Raw genomic sequence first — 25655 nt, 5'->3', positions numbered from 1 at the left:
GCATGAGCGAGGATAGATCCAGCGGGCAGGAAAAAGTTATTCCTTTAAGCCTGAAGGTCAGGGAAAGGCTGAGCGACAGGCTTCATTGCCGAGAGCGGAAAGGAGTTTCCTCCCGCCGAAAGGCAATAAGACCGTTATTGCTGGAGAAGAGGCCTCAAGGGAAGAGGTATATCTCCCACGGCACCAACCACCTTAGACTCTTCACTTTGCCTGGGAGACCCCTGTGGATGACTATCGCAGATGACGCGACCTCCGTACCGCGACTGTAGCGGGTTGTCTCTTCTAGAGGAGGAAGCGTAGTGTCTCCAGGCATGAAGCCGAAGCGACGCCCCGGTTCGGGAGAGATGTCGCAGTGTGGTTGCTTGAGTAGTCTGCGCCGTGGGAGAAGCTCTCCCGGGAGTTCTGTCAGGGGAAGCAGAGGGTCCAGAAACCGTTCTGCGCATAGTCCCAGTGGAGCTCTCCCATTGAAAGATTGACAGACAACCTGGTCTTGTTGAGACCCATTGTCCGTAGACAAAAAGGAGGGAAGACGCAGGCGTCGAAGTTGTCCCACCATCACCGGAATGCATCTTGCCAGAGTCTCGGGGTCTGAGACTGGGGGGAAGACTAGCGGAAGCTTGAGGTTCCAAGCTGTCGCGATCAGGTCCCCCAGACCAGCACTTACTGGTTACCCAAGGTCAAAGACCCCTAGGTACACTCTCTCTATGAGGCTCTGCTCGGATAATCTGAGAGAAACATTCCCCTGCCTGGAATGAGAGAGCCGATGGTGGTATTGAGAGAATCTCAATCATCCCGTTATCTCTACTGCAAGATGTGAAGGTGTGAAAATGCGTCCCCTGCTGGTTAGAATGAAGTCGACGCGCAACGGGGCGACTCGGCAGGAGCTGTAGGATCTGAAGAGGGGCCAGACTAAGGCCCCTAAGCCTGCCTGAATGATGGAGAGGTATCCTTCAGGTCTTGACCATAGGCCTGGACCGGAACATGCTCCCCCCCCCCTTTCCTTTAACGAGTCCGAGAACCGCATCAAGAATGTGGGGAAAGGACGAGAATATCCACTACCATCAAGAGGCTCCATAGGTCAACACCCATTGCAGGTCTAATAGTTCCGCTGGTCCCATAGGGCCAGGGAGTCCGGTTAAACATTGCCTGAAGCCACCGGAACTTGGATCGCCCCACATGGAACTTATCCTGAGGCGACCGTTCGGACTATCGACGGGTCAATGAGGAAAGAAGAACTAGGAAACGTTCCAAGGTAGGGCTGAAAGCTCTGCTTGACTGAGAACAGGTACTGCGATTCTCCTCAGTCTTGCCACAGTCAACCGAAAGGAAGGCTCGGAGGATGTGGTAACAGAATCTGGCGTCCCCAGGTGGTCACCCATCCAAGTACCGACGTTGCTTAACCTCGCTGGACGGACGAGAAGCGGGGTTTCCAATGTGGTAAGGCGGTTGACTCAATATCATGGCCAGCTACTCCAGATGTTGAGGCAGAGGAAGAGAAGGCTCCAAGCAAAATACCATGAGCCCACACTCATGGTAAGCATCCGGAAGCTTGTCCCGGCGCTGAAGAAGGTCGAAACCCGAGCCTACCGGAATTGACCAGCCCTCCAAACAGCAGAGGAGGCGGAAGCCTGCACCTGAGCGGCCAAGAGGAAGGCAGGGAGAGTTCTCTGGGGAAACAAACCTGCTATGCCACGGCGGGATAGCCACACTGCATCATAAGCAGGAATACTTGCAGTCTAGGCTGAATTCGACGAGCACCCTGGAAGATGGATGGAATGGAAACTGAAAGTACCCGTCCTTCCGATCCAGGGTTTAAGGAGTCCTGTCGCCTCGTTACCAGTCTGATCGATTCTGCTGGTCTACGCTGGCCGAAGTTTGTTCGACAAACTTGATCAGGGCTGAGAGGTCGACTATGGACATCCCTCTCAGATCCTTCCTTACAAGAAAGGATCGACTGAGGGGGCCGGGGGTGAAGCCGTCGATGATCCTAAGGAAGACCTTCGCCTAAGGTATGGATCATTCTGCCCAACCGGGCAACTCTGCTGACGCTATGGCATAGAGGTTCAGAGACACTGAATTCGCTGACAGAGACGGCAGGCGCGATATCCTTGGCTACTCACAGAGATTGTGCGGGAATGGGCATCGGGAAGCTGTCATTCGGATGAGTAACCTTAAGCATCCTCCCAGCGAAAAACCTGCAATCCTAGAGTTCGTGAACTCCTTTTAGGACTATGCCCCCCCGGGGGAGTCTCCCGTGCCATCTGTTCCTGACAGGAGGAAACTGCAATTGGACACCTTGTCCCAGTTGTCGTAGCCGATAACTTAGGCCGACGTGGTTGAAAGAAAAGGGCGCTGGAGCCCTGCAGAGTCTGGAAGAAAGCGCCTTGGAGGAGTGAAACCGGAAGTCGATTTACTCCGCATAGCAGCTGTCTAAGTCTCTGTCCTTGGGCACAAACAAACTCTTCTCAAGGATGGAAGGGTGTCTGAGGTCGTCGACCTCCACAGATGAGACACCCGAAGGAAGCCCTCAGTCAGCGCGTCCAGATGGTACAACATCGAGCTTGTCCGCAAGTTAGATACTTAACGACGAAAGGCCAAGGTGCCTGAGCTCGAGAGGAGGAAAGTACCCTTGATCTTCCTGTAGCTTCCTTGAACCAAACCTCGGGCCGTAACCGAGGAGGGAAAGAACCTGGTAAGCTCCCAGAGGAAGAGGTAAGCAGTCACCCCTTGTCCGATGGAGAAATCTCGAACGGAAAGCCCCCCCCGCCAAAAATCCTTCCAAGGAATGACGGGGAAGGGCTAACCCAGGTTCAGGAATAGAGGAGTGTTGCTCAGATCTCCCTTAAGTTTCTCCTATTCTTGCAAGTGCCATGCTCTGTGTTACGGAGTGAGGCAGTGTTCTGGAAATACGCTCCAGAAGAACTCGCCAGGCTGGTCATGCTGCGAAAACCCCATTGGGAATCGTGGTCGCAATTGCCCTGGAGCTCGCGCGACGGGAATTCCTGGTGGTCGGCGAGCGATAACCCATAGACGAACAATGGATACTGCAAGAGATAAGCCGACATTTGTGCGAAGAAACACTGTAGGTTCGCGCGACGGAACACCATCCGTCTGCGCGATGGAAAAAAACCGTTGGTTCGCGCGTGGGCGAACATTGGAGAGCATGAGCGTAGACGTGCAGGCACGTGGGCGTGTGGGCGCGCGGGCGAGCGGCCGCGCGGTTGCACGGGCGAGCGGCCGCGCGGTTGCACGGGCGAGCGGCCGCGCGGTTGCACGGGCGAGCGGCCGCGCGGTTGCACGGGCGAGCGGCCGCGCGGTTGCACGGGCGAGCGGCCGCGCGGTTGCACGGGCGAGCGGCCGCGCGGTTGCACGGGCGAGCGGCCGCGCGGGCGAGCGGTCGCGCGGGCGAGCGGTGGCGCGGGCGAGCGGTCGCTAGCTACCACTCCCCTACCCCCCCGCTAACTAGCGCTGGGGTAATACACCCTCGTTAAATTCTAATGGCTCGCCATTTCAGCTACGCTAAAAGTAATACCCTTTGTAAATAGCGTGGTTTGTATTTCGGTTACGGAACAAATAGGCTTTTAAGTTTGCGAGTTGAGGACTTTCTATACGTCTAAAATGTGTCTTGCATTTCAAATAATAACCACTTATATTTTTACCTGCTTGACCGAATCGAGGCTATTGCCCGGAGAGCTTTCTGGCGACGGAGAGAGATTCTTAAGAGCGTGAATGGCGGAGTGAAACGCCTCCAGGTAATAGGAGGCTTCCCCGGAGGATGCGCTGGGGAGCAGCAGTCCCCACATGTAGTCGGCTTCCACTTCCGCCGAGACTAACCCGGCGTGACTCAAGACCCACATGATTACTGGAACGAGATCGTCTGCATCGCCCGAGCCTGGCGTGTCTCCGTTCTCGTACATCTGGAGGAAATTTGCAATGTTGCATCAGTTTAAATATTTTAATGTTCCTGGTGTAAAATTATTTTGCGCTGCATGCAAAGAAAAACATGAAACATTCCTTTGGTATAGATTTTTTCCTTCACTCTAAAGGAAGTCTTCAAACAATTTATTTATATATATATATATATATATATATATATATATATATATATATATATATATATATATATATATATATATATATATGATATTGCCTTGCTAATTAACCTACTGTGTACGTCACAAGAACATAAAATTTCATTGTTAATAGTTACATATAAATATCAGTTTTCCTATTATCAGTACTGTAAATAACTTCATAATATAAGCTATAAACAGGTCTTCCTTTTACTATGAGAGTACCCTATTTCATAATAATGTAGTCAGTACAGTATAAACATGAGAATAGAATATGAAATTATAATAAACTACCATACATCCATTGCATCATTAATAAATAAGCTTATACTCACCGCCTGGTATATGTGAGAAATAGTAGCTAAAAGATACTCCAGTTTTTCCCTCGGGGCATAAACTCTCTGCATACGCGTAAGTAAATTTCGGATGGTGTCGAGAGCGTTACCACTTGGCGGTGCTAACTTAGGCTGTGGAGAAAATTCCTATTATAAATCTTGAATAAACAACTACATATTTGTATAATGTATTTGTCTACAAATGTAATACACTTTTTATTAACCCTTTTACCCCCAGGCTATTTGGAAATTTCCAACCCTAAACCCCCAGGGGGTTATTTTTTTCCAAGCACATTTTGCAGTATATATTTTTTAAACTGCTCTAACAGCCTTAATTTTTGTCATAGAGAGGTCAGGTTGGTCTCATTCTCTTGGAAAATGCCTGAATTTTCTAAAAAAAATTATCAAAAAATATGAAAAACTAATTTTTATAGCATTTTTTTGCAAGGACATACCGGTACGTCCATGGGGGTAAAGGGATGGCTTTTGTGAAACGTACCAGTACGTCCTTTGGGGGTAAAAGTTTGAAGCATGTACATAATTGTAATAGCTCAAACGTGTTGTCCTGATGGAAGTTCCCTTTGGCTGCTTCCTACTGTATAATAATTCTGCGAGTGATATTACAAGAGAATTACCGCCAGGTATCACGGGGTTCTAACCCCCGGAACGACTATCCGTAGATATCGTGTATAAATCAGGGACGTATCATAAGATAACAATAGATATCTGCAACCCCAATAGACTTTACCCAGTCTAATACTCTAAGGGGAAGGATAAGTAATGAAAGATTAATTCAGTAATGAATAGTAGTAAATAGCACCGTACTTACTCTTACTCCAAGACGAACTGACGGCTGAGATCTAGCATACTTCATGTTTGTGGCAAGAAGCTGGATCGAACCGTTAGCGGTATATGCCTCGACGAACAATTTGTTGATGTGGTCCCACAGAGGCCGGAGAACTAGCCGTACCAAGACGTCTTCTAGGATGGCATCCAGGTTGAGGAATTCTGTTGCTCTTAACTGTAAAAAGAAGACAAAAATAATTTAACTAGCCAAGAACGTGATATTACTAATACTGTATTTTTATAAAGTATATTCCTGCATATAGACAAAAATGATTTAACTAACCAAAAACGTAGAAAATAATACTTAATAAATCTGATATTACTAATACTGTATTTTTATAAAGTATATTCCTGTATAAAACTACAGTACAGTAGTTGAAAGTCTAAGACAACTAATTGTGTTAAACCAAGTTATAAAATACTTCAGGGTAACTACAGGCCTAATTAACCAAAGAATGGGAAATACAAAGTATGAGGTTATATCCATTATAAAATTTAAAACACTGAAAGGTTAAGCAAGATATTCTTATAAAATTCTGATTGGTATACTGAAAAAGCGAGATATTTCTATAAGATTCTGATTGTTATACTGAATAAGCGAAGATATTTTTATGATATTCTGATTGTAATATTGAACTGCACTGTGCAGTATCCTATGATTGCAGCTTCAAAAGTGTACCAAATAACACGAACTTACGTTGCTCCTTTGTTTCTTAACAATCGCTTCAAACTCTTTTTCGCCGCTTGTCACAAGGTAGTTCTTCATCCCCGACATGAACTGGCGAACGTTCCGAGTCACGACGGCAGGGTCTCTCTCCGTGCTCTCCAACGTGCAGGTGATGAAATTACCAACAGCCCTGCAGAACGTCGTCGACGTGTCCCTCCCCAAATCCATGGCGTACTTCTTGATGGCCCCACCATCTTCGGCGTCCTGACGATGTCTCAGGGCCAGGAGTTGAGGCGACACTATACACAAACAATTAAAAAAAAACTTGAGTGATATTTTTCATTGGAAAACCTAAAATTAACATTGTACAGCTTCGAGTATAATGTATTTAACCCTTTTACCCCCAAAAGGACGTACTGGTACGTTTCACAAAACTCATCCCTTTACCCCCTTGGACGTACCGGTACGTCCCTGCAAAAAAATGCTATAAAATTTTTTTTTTCATATTTAAGATAATTTTTTTTAGAAAATTCAGGCATTTTCCAAGAGAATGAGACCAACCTGACCTCTCTATGACAAAAATTAAGGGGGTTAAGGGTTGGAAATTTCCAAAGAGCCTGGGGGTAAAAGGGTTAACATTGTACAGCTTCGAGTCTAATGCATTTAAAGATCCTCAACTTACGAATATTCAGATACAAACACAAATCAAACTGAAATAAATCTCATATACAGTATTGTATCAAAAGCTCTTGATGAAATTCAGTAATAGAACAATTCTACGGTCATAATTTCTGGCAGTAAGATTTCGGCAAAGTCTACCCTAGGTCAAAATTTAATAAAATTTTACTTACAAACAGTTTCTTGGAACCTATTAAGTTTGTAACCTGAGGACTTTCTATATACAGTAGTACAGTACAAGTAGTTGAATATTAACCCTTTTACCACCAGGCTCTTTGGAAATTTCCAACCCTTAACCCCCAAGGGGCTATTTTTTTCCCAGCACATTTTGCAGTATATTTTTTTTAAATTGCTCTAACAGCCTTAATTTTGTTTCATAGAGAGGTCAGGTTGGTCTCATTCTCTTGGAAAATACCTGAATTTTTTCAAAAAATTATCAAAAATATGAAAAAAAAGGAATTTTTATAGCATTTTTTTGCAAGGACGTACCGGTACGTCCATGGGGGTAAAGGGATGGGTTTTGTGAAACGTACCAGTACGTCCTTTGGGGGTAAAAGGGTTAAAACATCTAAGATGTACTCAACTTAAGGAATTTTATATCTGTTATTAAGTGTCAAGCTTCAATATAAAGAAAAACTTGAAAATACAATTACTGTACTATTTTTCAATTTATACGTTTTTCAATTACTGAAACTTCATTTCATGATATACAGTAGAGCTAATTATGGATAAGTATTTACTTATGAAAGGATATCTTTTTAGAGAAAATTAAGACAAAAGAAATTACTTTGAGATGTGACGATGAAACTAATTTTTTAGAAAAGGGTTATGCTTTTTAGTATCATTACATTATTCATACAAAGAAGTTGAATTTTATAGATTAGCTTACTAAAAACATTTTAAGTGAATAAAGAAAAATACAGATTATATTATTGCATGCAAAATTTAAAGCAGAAAGCAAAATAAGATTTTTAAGTGAAAAATCATAAGATCTGATTTTAAGTGTCATAAAATGTACTTCTATTTCAAGGTTTGATTGAAATTTAATTTTAGATAAATGAATATTTACGTGTCTTGCATAAAAACAAATTTTGAGTTCTAAGATATTTCTAAGGTTTAAAATTGAAATGTACAATCCTGTACTCACTAATTCTTGACCGGAGGTGTGTGTCCATATTTTTAGTGTTAGTAAGCGAAATGGTTGGCGCCCCAGACACAGAAGTCGTATCGTCATCACTCACGAGAGCTGATTCTAGAATGACAGGTCCTATTGAATCTGTGTCTGTTATTCCTGCACCCCCTATGTCAGAGTCCTCGAGAAGAGGCAAGTTTAAGGCGGGAGTGTAGAGGGAACTCCGTGCATACTGATCGACCGAAGAAGAGTCGTCATCAAAGTGCATCATGGACTCCCATTTCCTGGAATCCCACGGTTCCGAGAACTCTGTACCTGACTCGCTAACCGTAGACTGGAAGTAATGCGTGGGGAGAGGCGGGTGAAGACGCTCTTCCAGGGGAATGCTGCGCGAAGATCTCTGCTGTTGCGACGATGACTGCTGGATGTGGAATCTCTGGTTCAAGAGGAAGTCGTCTTCGCGGCACTGATTCTGTCTGGCTACGTTGTCGTACTCGCTGATGCGAGTTGTGCAACTCGGCGCTATCGACTGGTGGTCGTCCATTAGGGACAAGTTTGGGAGCTTCTCCGATATCAGGTCCTGCACGGTGCGGTCCCCGGGGATTATTACGCTGTCGGACTCGCCCCCTCCGTCGCCGACTGGGAATCTTCCTTCGATGCCCGTTCCTTCCTCGTCGTCCGAACCGACGCCGAGATACTTCCACGAAGAATCTACTCTCCACGGGACTTCTCCATTCGTACTAGAGTTTTCGTTGTTGATTTTAGGAGGGGCTATGGGCTTTCCTCGGCATTCCAACCTCGAATGTCGTCGAACATCTTCCCTCGCCTGACTACTGATCAAATGACTAGCGTTGATTTCATTCTTTTCGTTTTCTAAATTCTTATTTCTCTCTATTTCAATGTTCTTATTGCACGAGTTGAGGGCTTTACCATTCATCAAATTTTCCACACTCGACGACAACTGCAGATCCTCATTCGAATCTATCTTGCCCAGAGAATTGCGACTTTTCCTGGCTTTCCACTGTATGTTCGAATCGGAGTAACGGTTTGTGATCTTCCTCGACAATTTATTAGACGCCTTGTTTATTCTGGCCTGCGGAGGTTGGTCTTTCAGTGCATCAGCAGGTTCCATGTAGAAAGGACTAGATGTCTTGTGATACGAATTGATTGAATCTGAACTATTGCCATTATTAGCCTTTTCATTATCATACAAACCTTCATCTTTTTTCCTTTCTGCATCGTATGTAAAACTGACAGATTTCCCTGCAATTTCACTTAAGTCTCCCATGGATTTCGATATTTCACTCCTGGGCTTAAACGTTGACATTTTGGGATGTGATGACGTGGGGGTGGGCATCAGCTCCCGAGGAGGGCTCGACCACAAATCCTCGTAATCGCTGATTTTATCGGCGAGAGAGGAGCGGCAATATGGAGTGTTGTTTTCAATAATATTGGCTTCGTGGTAATGGTTAGACAGCCGGCGTCTTTCTCTCTTCCCGTTTCGTAACCTTCCCCTTGCCATGCCTGATTCCTCCCCCAGAGGAGTCCCCGGGGCACAGGGAGTACACGGCGTACTTTGGGGAGAGGTAATCTGCTGTCTAATCTGCAAATGCAAGGCATCTCTACAGCCATTTAACGTGCCAGTTTGGTTTCCGTTGGGAGTCGTGGTGGTTGCGCTCGTGATGTATGGCTGAGAACCGTTGGAGCTGGCAGGCGAAATTTCCAGGCTCGCCACGTGTACACTAACACCCTGCGAATCGTCCAGGTGTAGAGGTAATGCCTTCACCTGGTTCACGTTTAGGGTCAGAGTGGTAGTCACGGTGATGTTGGAAGTTGACGACGACGTCAGGCACGGCCTAGCCCAACGTGGAGGAGGGAGAGGGGCGTGACTCGAACGGGGAGTCAAATCTCCTCCGCTTTCGCTCGTCGGCGTGGCCAAGTCGCCCATGACAGGCGGACTGAGTCTAGCAGGAGGAGTAAGCCTATTCATACACCTCTGAGACCCAGGAGGACTAGAACGGGGCGGCGGAGCTGGCTTCGTCCCTGGGGTGCCCGGTTTCAACGGGGTGACGGGCGTCGACGGCTGGGAACGGAAGGAGGAGAAAGAGAGGGGCTGTTCCTTCAAGAACTCTTCCAGTGGAGCTAGATTCAAAATGAGGGAAGACCTGTCACCTGGAGAGGGTACTGGAGGAGCCGGCCGCGTGGGAGCCAACGACGACGTGGAGCCTCCAATAGAGCCACTCATCGACGCTCCGCAGGCTCCCAATCCGACTGGAGTTACCGGGGATAGCAAACTTGTCGACGATATGCCCCTGGTGACGCCACCTTTGCCAAAGCTACTGAAGGAGAGGTCATTTGGCCGAGGGGACGGGGTTGGGGCACCACTTGGAGGGCCATCAGCCGTTGGAGTGCTGGCTGTTGGACTGGCCATTGGAGTTCCCCAAAATTCTGAAAAGGAGGACTCTGTTTCAGCACCCATTAAAATACTTTACTGTTAATACATTTAACACTCAAATCATTTCCTATGTCGACTAAGGAAAAAGGTACCAGTTTCTATCATTTTATTAACAATAAATAATAGTCAGATCATTTACCATACCAGATTAAGGCACATGACTGAGTGTGTTCCCAGTAAAAGTTAATCAAATTTGTGGCAAGACAACTTTGTACAACAGAATCATGCACTTACCAATAGATAATTAAGCACCCTGACTTTTGAAAACTGCATTAATTCTTTCATATTTAAAAACTAGTTTTAACTCAGTCAAGTAAATGCCAAGGGTGGTAAAATCACTGAAAGAATATCAAGCCCTTTCCTCTAAAACCTAACATATCCTACCCTCATATTTCATGAAATATCCCGACTGAAAAATTAAAATATAATGTTTTCAGCAATAATTTAAATTAAAATCCTTCTTATTTACGTCGATAGAAATACCTCTAGAAACCTGAACTATGTACTGACGACTCATAAGATATATTACATCTTTACTGATAAACTTAGCAAATGAAATACAGCATCATACTGTACTTACCTTGGCCTAACAAGGCCAGAGAGGCCAACTCATGCCTCGACTTTGCGTCCTGTATGGCTCTCGGTAGTCTGAGTTGAACCGGCAACTCATCACTGCAAAACGGAATGGAAGGATTAATAGTGCATCCAACGGACTGGCAAAAGTTGTCAGATCACATAAACAATAAACATAGGAACCATTTTTTGTATTATGAATTATATTACTGAAATCTGTTGTATTGGGAGAGGTGTCCCTGCATTCACTTTTGAAGTAAACTTGTTTTTACATTTAGAATATAGTATTAAAATGATTAATACATTCTAAAAAAAATAAAGCCTTTCATTGTATTACATTCCAGACGAGCTTCACTACAAGTAAGGAAACCTAGTCAAGCATCAGAAAGGCCCACAGGGGCATATAACTTACAGAGCTTCTAAGGGAGGCTTATAGAGCTTCTAAGGGGGGCTTATAGAGCTTCTAAGGGGGACTTATAGAGCTTCTAAGGGGGGCTTATAGAGCTTTTAAGGGGGGCTTATAGAGCTTTTAAGGGGGGCTTATAGAGCTTTTAAGGGGGGCTTATAGAGCTTCTAAGGGGGGCTTATAGAGCTTCTAAGGGGGCAGACTATAGATGGTAGTAAAGATTCTTTACATAGGGCCTTTGGGCCCCGCTGCAGCTGCATTGGTTATTGCTTTTAACTTATCTGTTCCTTTCAGTCTCTCATTCCCTTAAGAAAATTAACTTTTAAGCTTTCTTATTTGTAATTCTCACTCAACTGTCAATTCCTTTGTGCAACAGCGGTATTTTAGACCAAATACAAATCTTTTTGATAAGCCCAATGAGAGACAAGGAAACAGATTCGTAAATTTTTCATAACTGATTCATAACAAACAGAGCAATGTAGGGAACAAATCTTGCAGACGAACCCAACAAGAGACAAGGAATTGGGTTCGTAGACCTTTCCAAACTAATTTATAGCAATAGACAGAGCAATGTAGGGGAAAAATCTTTTCAATGAGCCCACGAGGGACAAGGAATTGGGTTCGCAGACCTTTCCAAACTAATTTATAGGAATAAACAGAGCAATGTAGGGAACAAATCTTGCAAATGAACCCAACAAGAGACAAGGAATCGGGTTTGTAGACCTTTCCAAACTAATTTATAACAACAAACAGAGGAATATAGAGAACAAACCTTGCAGACGAACCCAACGAGATAAGGAATTGGGTTCGTAGACCTTTCCAAACTAATTTATAGCAATTAACAGAGCAATTTAGGGAAAAAATCTTTCCAATGAGCCCAACGACGGACAAGGAATTGGGTTCGTAGACCTTTCCAAACTAATTTATAGCAATAAACAGAGCAATGTAGGGAAAACATCTTTCCAGTAAGCCCAACAAGAGACAAGAAATCCTGTTCGTAGACCTTCCCAGGCTAATTTATAACAACAAACAGAGTAAAGTAGGGAACCGTACCAACACTGAGAGTAGTAAGAGATGAGAGCAGGGGGACTTTCGAAGCGATTTTCCGAGGCTTCCAGCGAGTAAGACGAGCCATTGCAGTGGATCTCGATGAGATAATGCTGGATGTAAGGACCTTTGTCTTGAGGAAGGCGTACGCTCAGGGCTAGCGTGTCTGGCTTGCTGCTCTGACGTACGATGAAGTTCTGAAAACATTGGAAAATCAATAACTATTTTCAACAAATTGATTTTGGCAGATGTTTGTTTAAACATAAAAATTTAAAGATACCTAATGGTCAATGACAAAGATTTCTTTATATTTTTAATTTCACTTTTCAGTAAAGAAAAACAATATATAAATAATGTCAATATATTAATCTATTTTCCACAATCAAAATGTTTCACTCTTCAAAATATGTAAATACAAAAAATTTGAATTATTTTACTCAGTAAAAATCAAGGTGTTAAAATTAATGGATACATTTACAAACATCACATAAATATAATCATATATAGATGACCATTTCACCAACACTGAAGATTTCTTCTATCAATATAAAAAGCCTTTGATTAATACTAATTATTATTCAGTCTACATTCTTGAGGAACTAGGGAAGATCAGTACTGTATTATACTTATAACTTTATACCACAATAGCATAACTCTCATACTTTAAGGTGGTGGTGTTACAAGTGACAGAATATGGACTATATGGCCCAGTGCTGGGGGCTGGAAGGTCATTCAGTGACCCCAGATGCGTGAGAGGGAAAATAAAGGGATTTTGACGTAGGACAAATCTATTTTTGGGTGAGATAGCCATGTCGTCCTGATGGAAGTTCCCTTCGACTGCTTCCTACTGTATAATATTTCTGTGATTGATATTACAAGAGAATTACCGTCAGATATCACGGGGCTCCAACGCCAGGAACGACTATCCGTAGATATCGTGTATATTCAGGGACGTATCCTAAGATAACCATAGATATCTGCACCCCCAGTAGACTTTACCCAGTCTAATCAACTAAGGGGAAGGATAAGTGAGGAGCCGTTACATATCCTCTAACCTTATATGTATACCCTTCATTATTAGAGGCTGTGTGTTCCTGCAGGCGGGGTAGTGCCGTCTGTACACCTTGAGTGACGCACTGTAGCCATTACTCGGAATTCTTTTGTAGTGTCCTGTCAAGCTCCCATAGCTGCACCCACTTTTTAACTTTCTATTTTAACAAAATTCCCACTTCCTTTCTTGTGACTTTTTGGTCAAACTTTCAACTTTTTTTGCCCAGAGCTGAATGGCATTCCAGGCACCAACACCAGCCCAAATTCATGGGATCAAATATAATAGTTTGTGTACTCAAGCATGAGCTATGTATAGCCTAAGTTAATTCATATATAAGAAGAGAACATAATCAGACTTGTTTCTACAAGCAAAACAGCTACACATTAGATTGAATTACCAATTTGCTCCTACATGAAAAACACAAACGCAAGATTGAATTCCCCTCAAGAACAAAAACTCCTATTCCACCTCACTCACCCCTTCGTCCTTGCCCTGCAGGAGGTGGACAGCCCCCTGACCTCTGTAGATCCGGAAGGAACCATATGGGGTTCGTTTTCATCAACCTCTCCTCCAAGACGATGGTACAGGGCTCGCATTCTGATCCGTCAATGCTGCCGCTCTGTTGCAAAGTGAAGTTGTTAAATGAGATCAAATATTCACGAGAGATTAATACTGATTGAGAGGGCTTGCATTATTATTATTATTATTATTATTAACAAACTTATAGGCCTAACCCTAGAAAACAGGATACTATAAGGCCAAGAGATCCGACAAGGAAATTAGCAAGAAAACTAGCCTTAAGTTTGCTAATTAAGGGACATATAAGGTGCATAATTACTGAGTGGTTCTACCCTGTGATTTTAAAAAAATGTCCGGTTTTGTGAAGATAGGATTTAATAAAAAGAGTAATCTTGGTTTTGTGAAGGTTTCATTAAAATACTTTTAAAATACACAGTAAACATTCAGATGTTGACTACTAAGTTAACAAACTCTCTCTCTCTCTCTCTCTCTCTCTCTCTCTCTCTCTCTCTCTCTGGTTGATATACGAGGTGCCTCACACTGAGGGACCTGGGGGAACCCAAACATAGAATAAGGTAAGGTAAGTCTCTCTCTCTCTCTCTCTCTCTCTCTCTCTCTCTCTCTGGTTGATATACGAGGTGCCTCACACTGAGGGACCTGGGGGAACCCAAACATAGAATAAGGTAAGGTGAGTCAGTCTCTCTCTCTCTCTCTCTCTCTCTCTCTCTCTCTCTCTGGTGGATATACGAGGTGCCTCACACTGAGGGACCTGGGGCAACCCAAACATAGAATAAGGAAAGTAAGTCTCTCTCTCTCTCTCTCTCTCTCTCTCTCTCTCTCTCTCTCTGGTGGATATACGACGTGCCTCACACTGAGGGACCTGGGGGAACCCAAACATAGAATAAGGTAAGGCTGGCTCTCTCTCTCTCTCTCTCTCTCTCTCTCTCTCTCTGGGTGAAAGTATGACAACAACACATAGACGAGTCAAAGAATTCCAACGACAAAATCACATTTGCATGACTGTGCCCACAAGAAGGTAGACATCATGCATTTTAATAACCCGATTCGTATCTGCAAAAACACATCTTGCATACTGAATTTACTGGTCCCTGCTACAGGTGTATCAATACCTAAATATTTAAAGGAAAAATTGATCTTGTAGGTCCTGTAGTGTATAGGACCAGATAGGACCAGAAAAGCAGCCCTTTAAGTAGATAAAGTAAGTAAAGTAATTAAAGTAAATACTGTAGTAGGTTTATCATTACAAGAGTTGTTTGTACCGAGGTTTACTTAATATTTAACACGAGATCAAAGTATCTAAAATCACAAATTTATGTATATTTACGAAGATGAAAATATATCTTGAAACTTTATCATAAGAATATTAATTAATTTACTGAGAATTAGCACGAGATTAATTAAGAAAGGTTACAATATGTGTATATTTACAAAGATGAAAATATATCCTGAAAGTTTATTATAAGAATATTCATTAATCTACTAAGAATTAACACGAGACAAATTAAGAAAAGTTACAAATATGTGTATATTTACAAGATGAAATTATATCCTGAAAGTTTATTATAAGGATATTAATTAATCTACCGAGAATAGATAAAATCTCGATCAAGAAAGGGATAAGAATCTTAAGTTTCTTTAATAAACTCGATCAAGAAACGGAAAAGAATCTTAAGTTTCTTTTAATAAACTCGATCAAGAAACGGAAAAGAATCTTAAGTTTCTTTTAATAAACTCGATCAAGAAACTGATAAGAATCTTAAGTTTCTTTGTAATAAACTCGATCAAGAAACGGAAAAGAATCTTAAGTTTCTTTTAATAAACTCGATCAAGAAACGGATAAGAATCATAAGTTTCTTTTAATAAATTCGATCAAGAAACGGAAAAGAATCTTAAGTTTCTTTTAATAAACTCGATCAGAAACGGAAAAGGATCTTAAGTTTCTTTTAATAAACTCGATCAAGAAACGGAAAAGAATCTTAAGTTCCTTTTAATAAACTCGATCAAGAAACGGAAAAGAATCTTAAGTTTCTTCTAATAAACTCGATCAAGAAACGGAAAAGAATCTTAGGTTTTCTTTTAATAAACTCGATCAAGAAACGGAAAAGAATCTTAAGTTCCTTTTAATAAACTCGATCAAGAAACGGTATATATACAGTTTCTTTTCCTTAAAGATAAAAAAGAAATAATTGACTCTCCGTCTGACAAGTAGAGAGGCAATAACTCATAAACAGCACAGGAGTATAAAGAGAAAACAGTAAACAATGTGTAAACAAGGGAAAAACAATAGCCTGGCTTACGGTACCTTCGTCTTGTTTACCTCAACACCTTATGTGCTTTTGATAGCCTGCAACTATTTCTTAAGTAAATATTAGATCATTTTAACCGTCAGAGATGAAGTGAATCTTAATATTTAGAAAGATTATCTAAAAACAAGTTATTATTTACATCTAATATATTCTTTAATCGAAGGGACAAGATACAGATGTGTTTATGTCAACAAAGAAAAAAATAAGTTCTTTAATCCAACGACAGATAAAACACCAGGTTCTCCCTCCCTCCCTCCCTCCCCTACCTCCCTCTCAAGGGAGTGAGTCACCCTTGGATCAAATAAGGACCTGTGCCTTTCCAAGACAAAGCTCTCTCTCTCTCTCTCTCTCCTCTCTCTCTCTCTCTCTCTCTCTCTCAACATAAACGTCAATTTTACTTTTAAAAAATGTATGTTATTGTGTTAATAGGAATCCAAATTAACAAATAATCTCTCTCTCTCTCTCTCTCTCTCTCTCTCTCTCTCTCAACATAAACGTCAATTTTTGCTTTAAAGAAATGTATGTAATTGTGTTAATAGGAATCCCAAATTAACAAATAACTCTCTCTCTCTCTCTCTCTCCTCTCTCTCCTCTCTCTCTCTCTCTCTCCGAGCTGAATTTTGGGTAGGTATGACACACAAGCAAGGCAGTCTCCAAGTCACCAAGGTCTCTCCTGGACAAACACACCATCTGTTTGACCTTAGCTGGTGAGACAAGGGGTGGGTGACCCCTTGCCAAGAGAGAGGAGAGAGAGAGAGAGAGAGAGAGAGAGAGAGAGAGAGAGAATATTTGTGAATTTGTATATAAAGCAAGACATTAACTTCAAAAATAATTTATTTCCTTATTTCCTTTCCTCATCGGGCTATTTTTCCCTGTTGGAGCCCTTGGGCTTATAGCATCTTGCTTTTCAACTAGGGTTGTAGCTTAGCTAGTGATAATAGTAATAATTATTATAATAATAATGATAATAATAATAATAATAATAATGATGATAATAATAATAATAAATGCAAAATATAGACAAAAAAATAGAAATATAACGTCATAAAATAACTGACATAAAATAATTATAAAAAACCTTATTAATTATTAGACAATAATTAAAAAAAAAAAAATATAATAACTAAGTAAAAAGGGCAAATGAAAAACATAAAATTTTACAAGTTTTCAAAAAGTTGAACAAAAACTCAACAATATTATCGAGACAAATTGAATCATAAGAGGTGAGGAAAGGATGAATTGACAGATGGATGAATAAACTGATATATGGATGAATTAATTAACAGATGGATGATTCAATTAATTGATTATCTTAATAGATGGATGGCCAAAATGAGATGGATGAATTACCAGACGGAAGAATGAATTAATAGACGGATGAAATAGTTTATAGATGGATGAATTGATTGACAGATGGATGAATTAATCATTAGATAGATGCATTAATAGATGGATGAATTAATTAACAGATGGATGAATAGAGAGAAGAATTAATTAACTGATGGATGAATAGAGGGATGAATTAACAGATGGATGAATAGGGGGATGAACTAAATAACAGAAGGCTGAATAGGGGGATGAGTTAATCAACAGATGGATGAATAGGGGGATGAGTTAATGGATGAATAGATGGCTTAATTAATAGATGGAAGACTCAAAAGACGGATGAATTAATTATTAGACGGATGAATCAACAGATCGACAATCTAATTATTAGACGGATGAATCAACAGATGGACGAATTATTAGATGGATGAATATATATGCAGATGGATGAATTAATTATCATATGGATGATTTAATATATGGATGAATTAATTAATAAAATGGTTTAATCAAAGGTATTTATGGCCAAGAAAATCTTAGAAAATTATATAAAATCTTAGAAATATCTTTCCTACCGAAGAGGTTAAATTCGAATTGAGAAAAAAAAATTTATTATTTTTGAACTTTCTCAAAAAGATGCTGAACATAGGGCATTACATTTGTTTTCATATGAATGAAAGTAAAGAGGCATTCACTATTATTTTCTTAAGGAGACATTGATATCGAAAATGTATAAAAATTATACATCAAAACAGTGAAAAAGTTTTGAAATATAGTTTCATGATCATCCCGAAAGTCCTTAATATCGGATATGTAAGATTGGTCGCATACAAAACTACTGAAGACTTATCTACCCCGGATAAAAAGGTGGGTTTAATTGTAGTATACCAAGGCATTCAGCTATAATTTACAAAATTTTTAAACAAACTACGAGATCGATTTAACTAAACTACATCTAGACTACGTCTAAAAATAGCTACAATTTTAAAAAAAAAAGTTTAAATATTGATTTGCTTTCTTAAACACTTACCAAACAACAAGAACAAAATAATGATATATATGATTGGAGTGTGTCCATTCAATTATATTTTTAAATTTCATGCAATTAAAATTATCGTGACGTGGATTTTAGGGGGTTTTAAATGGTTGTTTAAAAGCATGACAATTTCAGGGTATTATTAGTTATAGAAAGTCCTCAGCTCATAAACTGTTTATATATATAGTATTTTGTTAAATTTTGGGCTGGAAGAGGCTGCACCAATTAGCATGCCTATGATTTTAAGCTGTAAAAGTCAAGAAATAATCCTGTTTCATATTGCAAATGTTATATTGTTTACTGTATTAAATTATATAATATTGTTTTATTACAAAAAATTATTACGAGCCTTTGATATATCTCAGATTTATGATTTAGTTGAAATTGTGTTTTTATCTCTGAATAGCTGTGAGTCGAATGTTCGTGACTCGAATGAATGTTCGTGAGTCGAATGAATGTTCGAGAGTCGAATGAATGTTCGAGAGTCGAATGAATGTTCGTGAGTCGAATGAATGTTCGTGAGTCGAATGAATGTTCGTGAGTCGAATGAATGTTCGGTGAGTCGAATGAATGTTCGTGAGTCGAATGAATGTTCGTGAGTCGAATGAATGTTCGTGAGTCGAATGAATGTTCGTGAGTCGAACGTTCATGAGTCGAATGTTCGTACGTCGAATGTTCGTACGTCGAATGTTCGTGAGTTGAATGTTCGTACGTTGAATGATTGTTGGTTTTATGTTTGTAAGTTGAGGACTTTCTGAGATTTGAGGTTATTATTATCTAGTGTGCAATTTAAGGGAATTTCTGAGCTTAAAACATAACTTTTAAAATTCTACTCCGAAGGAATTTCCAAAGACACCGACAAACGAAATCCCAAACCCAGACATGTTAGTAGAAAGGATTAATCTACCTGGTAGTTATCGTCAACCTCAGACCCGCCACCGTCGTAGTCGAACTGAAAGGAGGGCGAGAGGACTCCCGCCGAAGGCGAGGCAGTCGTCATGGATGAGGAGGAGGAGGAGGTGGTGTTGGAGGTACACGACGAATTAGTGGAGGAGGTGGTGTTAAAATGGGTGGTGTCATTCAGATTATGGTGGTGGTGGTGGTGTTGGTGAAGGTGCGGGTGCGAATTGGTGGTGTGGGTGGTTGCAGCAGCGGGCATGATAATGCCCTCTCCAACAACACCGTTACTCCCACCACCGAGGTCCTGCGTCATTAACATGGTCGTACCCTGGTGGCCGCCGATGTGGTAGGGGAGGTTGTCGTTGGCCTCAACACAGGGGCGTCGTATTCCACCACGAAGGACAATGAGGTCCCCGCCACAGACGTCCCTCTGGAATTCTTCTTGTTTGGCGTCGTCGACGAAGACAGCTTCGGGTAATCCGACCACAGGTACTGCTGCTGCTTGTGGTCCGGGGGTAGGGGGGGACTCTGCGTCGGGGGAGGGGGAGGAGAGGTACTCGTTGATGTCAATGAGGGAATAGACAGACCAGGACTTCTTCTTGTTGTCGTCGAGGATGGGAAGGGGACAAGGTCGGGTGATGTCGGAGTCGAGGTACTGTCGACGCCGCCTCCTTCGGCCGCTGAGGATATCGTGGTGGTGCCCTGCGTCGCTGAGGCTATCTGCTGTTCCTGCTGCTGTGTACTCTGGTGGCTCACTGTCGTCACCTGCTGTAGAACCTGCTCTAAGGACTGTGACGTCTGACTCTCCCAAACTTGCCATATGCTTGTCAGCGAAACCATCTCTTCTGTGGAAGGGGAAAGAAAAGGGAAAATGTGAATAATTGAATATCGAAAGGATTAAACAACTACATAATTAGGATAAAGTGTCATTAAATTCATCCTGTTGATTAAAGTGATGTTTTAAGTTCATGAAACACTATTGTAAATTAATGTAGATTACAGTTGAGCAACACTTATATATCAGGCAAAAGCAACCATGTATAGCAAAGATACCTGAAAAAAAACAGCATTTTACAAGGTATCAAAACTGAAAAGGCAAAAAAATAGACCTTCATCATCTTATATCCTGAAAGATCAAATTAATTACACTTAACAAGTCTTACCAGTTAGCTCTGAGTCCAACCAAGTTCAATTCATGTTATACCAATCCTGGAAATCTACAGATTTAAACATTTACCATCATATTACCAAGAAACGTGTAAACAATTACTACTTCTTATAAGGTATATTGACTCTCAAACTAAATTACCCTTTTGCAGTTTCTTCAGACTTAGAGGGGAGAAGGAATGGTCTCTCAAAACCCAGGCCTTAGCATAACCTAATCTATGCCCTAGCTAAACAGGGTGAAAGGATTCTAGCCACCCACATTCCAATAACTAAGCTACTTAGAGCTTAATTATATATCAAAACAGAATATATAATACAGCCTGGTTTAACCTTCTTTACCTAGAGGTGCCTGACCCGGAGTTGTGGGGCTTTACTGTTTTTGGACCCCTCTACCTAACCTGATCTGCAGTACCTTATGTAAGTGGCTTTAGAAAGGGATTGTTACTGCAAAAAATCCAAATAATCAAATAAGAATCCCATCCAATCAGTTCATGGAGTTCAATAATATACGCAAACACGGGTAACACCATCCTGGGCTAAACCATTTTCAGGTTCAATAACTATCCACTAGATTACACAGTACAGACTAGATGGTGCTGTGACAGACTGCACAATACAGCACAGGACTGACTAGATGGTGTTGGCCGATACACTGCACAGTACAGAACATAGTGGATGTCATTGTACAATAGACTGAGCAAAACAGTACGGACTAGATGGTGTTGTGTGATAGCCTACAAAGTACAGTACAGACTAGATGGTGTTGTGTGGTAGCTTACAAAGTACAGTACAGACTAGATGGTGTTGTGTGGTAGCTTACAAAGTACAGTACAGACTAGATGGTGTAGTGTACTTGCCTTCAAAGTACAGTACAGACTAGATGGTGTTGTGTGATAGCCTACAAAGTACAGTACAGACTAGATGGTGTTGTGTGATAGCCAACAAAGTACAGTACAGACTAGATGGTGTTGTGTGATAGCCTACATTGTACAGTACAGACTACGTGGTGTAGTGTAACTGCCTTCAAAGTACAGTACAGACTAGATGGTGTTGTGTGATAGCCTACAAAGTACAGTACAGACTAGATGGTGTTGTGTGATAGCTTACAAAGTACAGTACAGACTAGATGGTGTTATGTGATAGCCTACAAAGTACAGTATGGACTAGATGGTGTTGTGTGATAGCCTACAAAGTACAGTGTAGACTAGATGGTGTTGTGTGATAGCCTACAAAGTACAGTGTAGACTAGATGGAGTTGTGTGATAGCCAACAAAGTACAAAATAGATTAGATGGTGTTATGTGATAGCCTACAAAGTACAGTACAGACTAGATGGTGTTGTGTGATAGCCTACATTGTACAGTACGGACTAGGTGTTGTGTGATAGCTTACAAACTACAGTACAGACTAGATGGTGTTGTGTGATAGCCTACAAAGTACAGTAGAGACTAGTACAGGCTGGACGTCACTGTGCAACTCTCAACCCAGTCTGCTAACCAAGAAAAAGAAAAATCAAATCAAGTTCTTCACCTGCTGTATCGCCAACAAATGCAGTCCATCTCGTTACACCCATGGCACCTGTTCCTCGAGAGGACTTTGTCCAGGGCCTTTGTGAAAATGGTCAAGATACGGCGTCGTTTGGTCATATGGTTAAGGTTCACAGGGGTCAGTTCAATGCACTTCTGACCTGACCTCATCATGGTGTTTATTTATAGATGAAAACTTTATAAGTTGGTGATGTTGTTACATAATTTTTAGATTTTCATTCTTGTTTTTCGATGGTGGAATGTGGCTGTATTTTTTTTTTCTGAATTTCTTTCGTAGAAGATACAGAATTAAATGTCAGTAGATTTCATTAATTCTGGCATCAACTTTGGCTATGAACTTGTTCATCGTGTATTTCATTAACACTGTAAGAATTAAATACGTTTGATAAAGGAGTCACAGTTAAAATAATAATCTTTATTATGAAGAACGAAGTTTTGTGAAGAACTATTTATTTTCTATTCAGTCAAATTTTATTAACAGGTTTATAAATAAAAAAAATTATGTAGAGAATATAATTTTCTCTCTCTCTCTCTCTCTCTCTCTCTCTCTCTCTCTCTCTCTCTCTCTCTCTCTAATAAAATCAGAAAATGTTAAACACCTCTAGATGTATAAGTCTCTCTCTCTCTCTCTCTCTCTCTCTCTCTCTCTCTCTCTCTCTCTCTCTAATAAAATCAGAAAATGTTAAACACCTCTAGATGTATAAGTCTCTCTCTCTCTCTCTCTCTCTCTCTCTCTCTCTCTCTCTCTCTCCTCTCTCTCTCTCTCTCCAATAAAATCAGAAAATGTTAAACACCTCTAAATATGACTCTCTCTCTCTCTCTCTCTCTCTCTCTCTCTCTCTCTCTCTCTCTCTCTCTCTCTCTCTCTCTCTCTCTCTCTCTCTCTCTCTCAATCATAAAATCTGAAAAACTGCTTTGTAATCAAGAACACCAAACTCGCTTAAACAGAAAATATCCATAAAACGTAGCAGAGAAAAATAAAAAAAAAGTTAAACGCCCCATCGTACTGATAAACCATTGGGTCCAGCGAGATAAGCCCGGTGCCAAAAAATCCAACCGGATAGAGAGAAGCGGAACAATATAAACAAAAAAAAAATTAATTACCAAATCTCCATAAAGACTTCGTGTCCCTTGGGTCCATATATATCTGCGTGTCAGACGAGTGACATTGTTAAAATTTAGACTCGTTTCAAATGTGTCCTAACTGAGAAAAGAGTGGACACTGCAAGGGAAGAAGGGTCAGTGCTTAGAGACATTTCAAAATTTAGACTCGTTTCAAATGTGTCCTAACAGAGAAAAGAGTGGACACTGCAAAGGAAAGAGGGCCAGACAAGGGACATTTTCAACATTTAGACTCGTTTCAAATGTGTCCTAACAGAGAAAAGAGTGGACACTGCAAGGGAAGAAGGGTCAGTGCTTAGAGGGACAATTTAAAAAAAGGGGAGTGTCCAAAAAGACAGAGCAAAGAGTGGACACTGCAAGGAAAAAGTCAGTGTTTTGAGGGTAAAATTTAGACTCGTTTCAAATGTGTCCTAACAGAAAAGAGTGGACACTGCAAGGGAAGAAGGGTCAGTGCTTAGAGGGACAATTTAAAAAAAAGGGAAAGTGTCCCAAAAAGACAGAGCAAAGAGTGGACACTGCAAGGAAAAAGTCAGTGCTTTGAGGGTAAAATTTAGACTCGTTTCAAATGTGTCCTAACAGAGAATAAGAGTGGACACTGCAAGGAAAAAGGGTCAGTGCTTAGAGGGACAATTTAAAAAAAAGGGGAAAGTGTCCAAAAAGACAGAGCAAAGAGTGGACACTGTTGGGAAAAAGTCAGTGCTTTGAGGGACATAATGGATTGGAGACACGTTTTAAAAAAAGGAAAGTGTCCAAAAAGACAGAACAAAGAGAGTGGACATTTCGTGGCTGAGGACTATGTTAACTGGATTAATAAATTCTGAGAGAGAGAGAGAGAGAGAGAGAGAGAGAGAGAGAGAGAGAGGAGAGAGAGAGAGAGAGAGAGAGAGAGAGAGAGTCGGTGCTTTGAGGGACATTTTGAAAAGGAGAAACATTTTAAAAAAGGATAAGTGTCCAAAAAGACAGGACAAAGATTGGACACTGTAGGGAAAAAGGGTCAATGCTTTGAGGGAAATTTTGTAATAGAGACAGGTTTTAGATGTCCGAGATTGGACACGGTAGGAAAATAGCCAGTATTTCAATCTTAGAGTAAGAGAAATGTCCACTTGTGGACAAGGGGACACTGAAATGGATATGAATAATAGGACACTGTTAAGTGTACATGAAAAGAAAGTGGTATATGTTTAAACCTATGAGTAAGATAAATGTCCAGAAATGGATATTGATAATGGGACACTGGTTGTCTACGGGGCAAGAAAGTGCTCATGTATAAAAATATAATGTCCAATTAGGATACTAATCAAAACTGATGGTATATACGTGGACAAATTATCACAGTAGACCATAGTGGATGTACACTAAGCAAAAATGGACATGTCACATAAAAAGGAGAGCTAATGGACAAATGGGTTGATGGACATGATGCAAAAATTGGACATGTCACTTAAAAAAAGAGCTAACATATCTAGAAATTTTCTAGATTGGGACACTGGAAAAATTGAAAAATTAAATTTGATATGTAAGAAAATATAAAAATTTTCAGATTGGGACCTATATGCAGGAAGTAGACATGTCCAAAAGCTGGGGTTAAAATGGGGGACATTAAGAAACGAGAGACTATCTGGAGTAGTAGTAGTAGTAGTAGTAGTAGTAGTAGTAGTAGTAGTAGTAGTAGTAGTAGTAGTAGTAGTAGTAGTAGTTGTTGTTGTTGTAGTAGTAGCAGTAGTAGTATACCTTGCAAATAAAATTACCAATGGTTTTTTTCTTCACCAGAAAAAAAATTGAAAGAAATAAACTGGTTTTAATCCCTGTATATGACATTTACCAATCATCAAAACGAGAGAGAGAGAGAGAGAGAGAGAGAGAGAGAGAGAGAGAGAGAGAGAGAGAGAGAGAGAGAGAGAGAGAGAGTATTCTTCATTGGACTAACTATAATATTAATGACACGTACTATACACGAAGGTATTTCAAATCTACAGTTAGGTTAGTTTCCTTACAGTCATTACTAAAGGCCTGTACTCTGTAAGGTATCAGCATACTATATAAAAAAGCTAATATAAATAACTGTATACAGCATTGCCTAAACTATACGAACATACTGTATAGAAATTTAAGACTGCTTAATGACATACAGTCAGCAAGAAAAGGCGTAGATACAATGACTCATACTGTATGAAGCACAAACAGCAGGCTGTATACAGTGAACAGTATAACGTGTAAGTACAGGAGATAAAAGGCAGGGTATACAGCAGGCTATACTTAACTTTTTCCTTTTACTTTTAGGGGTTTATTTCTCGCCCTCAATCAGACACTATGAGTCTGTTCAGACGGGGCCTTGATGTGTGAAAATAATTTCTTTCCAGTTAATATTTTGCTCTGTATCTTTTCTATTCGCTAGCATTTGTTTTCAGGCTTAACAGGCAAACACACAACGAAGCCAGTGGGCTCAAGG

General features: G+C 40.8%; 1 protein-coding gene across 1 annotated transcript in view; it reads right to left on the bottom strand.

The window, feature by feature from the left end:
• spri (sprint) overlaps positions 1-22252 on the bottom strand; it is a 34635-nt gene extending 12383 nt beyond the window's left edge. The window contains 11 exon segments of the mRNA XM_068357448.1: positions 3660-3917; positions 4409-4540; positions 5238-5429; positions 5952-6220; positions 7747-10179; positions 10767-10858; positions 12219-12409; positions 13741-13776; positions 13778-13882; positions 19379-20216; positions 22068-22252. Of these exon segments, the coding sequence (XP_068213549.1) occupies positions 3660-3917; positions 4409-4540; positions 5238-5429; positions 5952-6220; positions 7747-10179; positions 10767-10858; positions 12219-12409; positions 13741-13776; positions 13778-13882; positions 19379-20216; positions 22068-22237 (4716 nt within the window). The 5' untranslated portion in view covers positions 22238-22252.
• Positions 22253-25655: the final 3403 nt, after the last annotated feature.

The sequence above is a fragment of the Palaemon carinicauda genome, chromosome 34 (assembly GCF_036898095.1).
Source record: "Palaemon carinicauda isolate YSFRI2023 chromosome 34, ASM3689809v2, whole genome shotgun sequence".
Lineage (NCBI taxonomy): Eukaryota > Metazoa > Arthropoda > Malacostraca > Decapoda > Palaemonidae > Palaemon > Palaemon carinicauda.
Note: the sequence above shows the minus strand (reverse complement) of the source record. Positions and strands in the feature narration are given on the sequence as shown.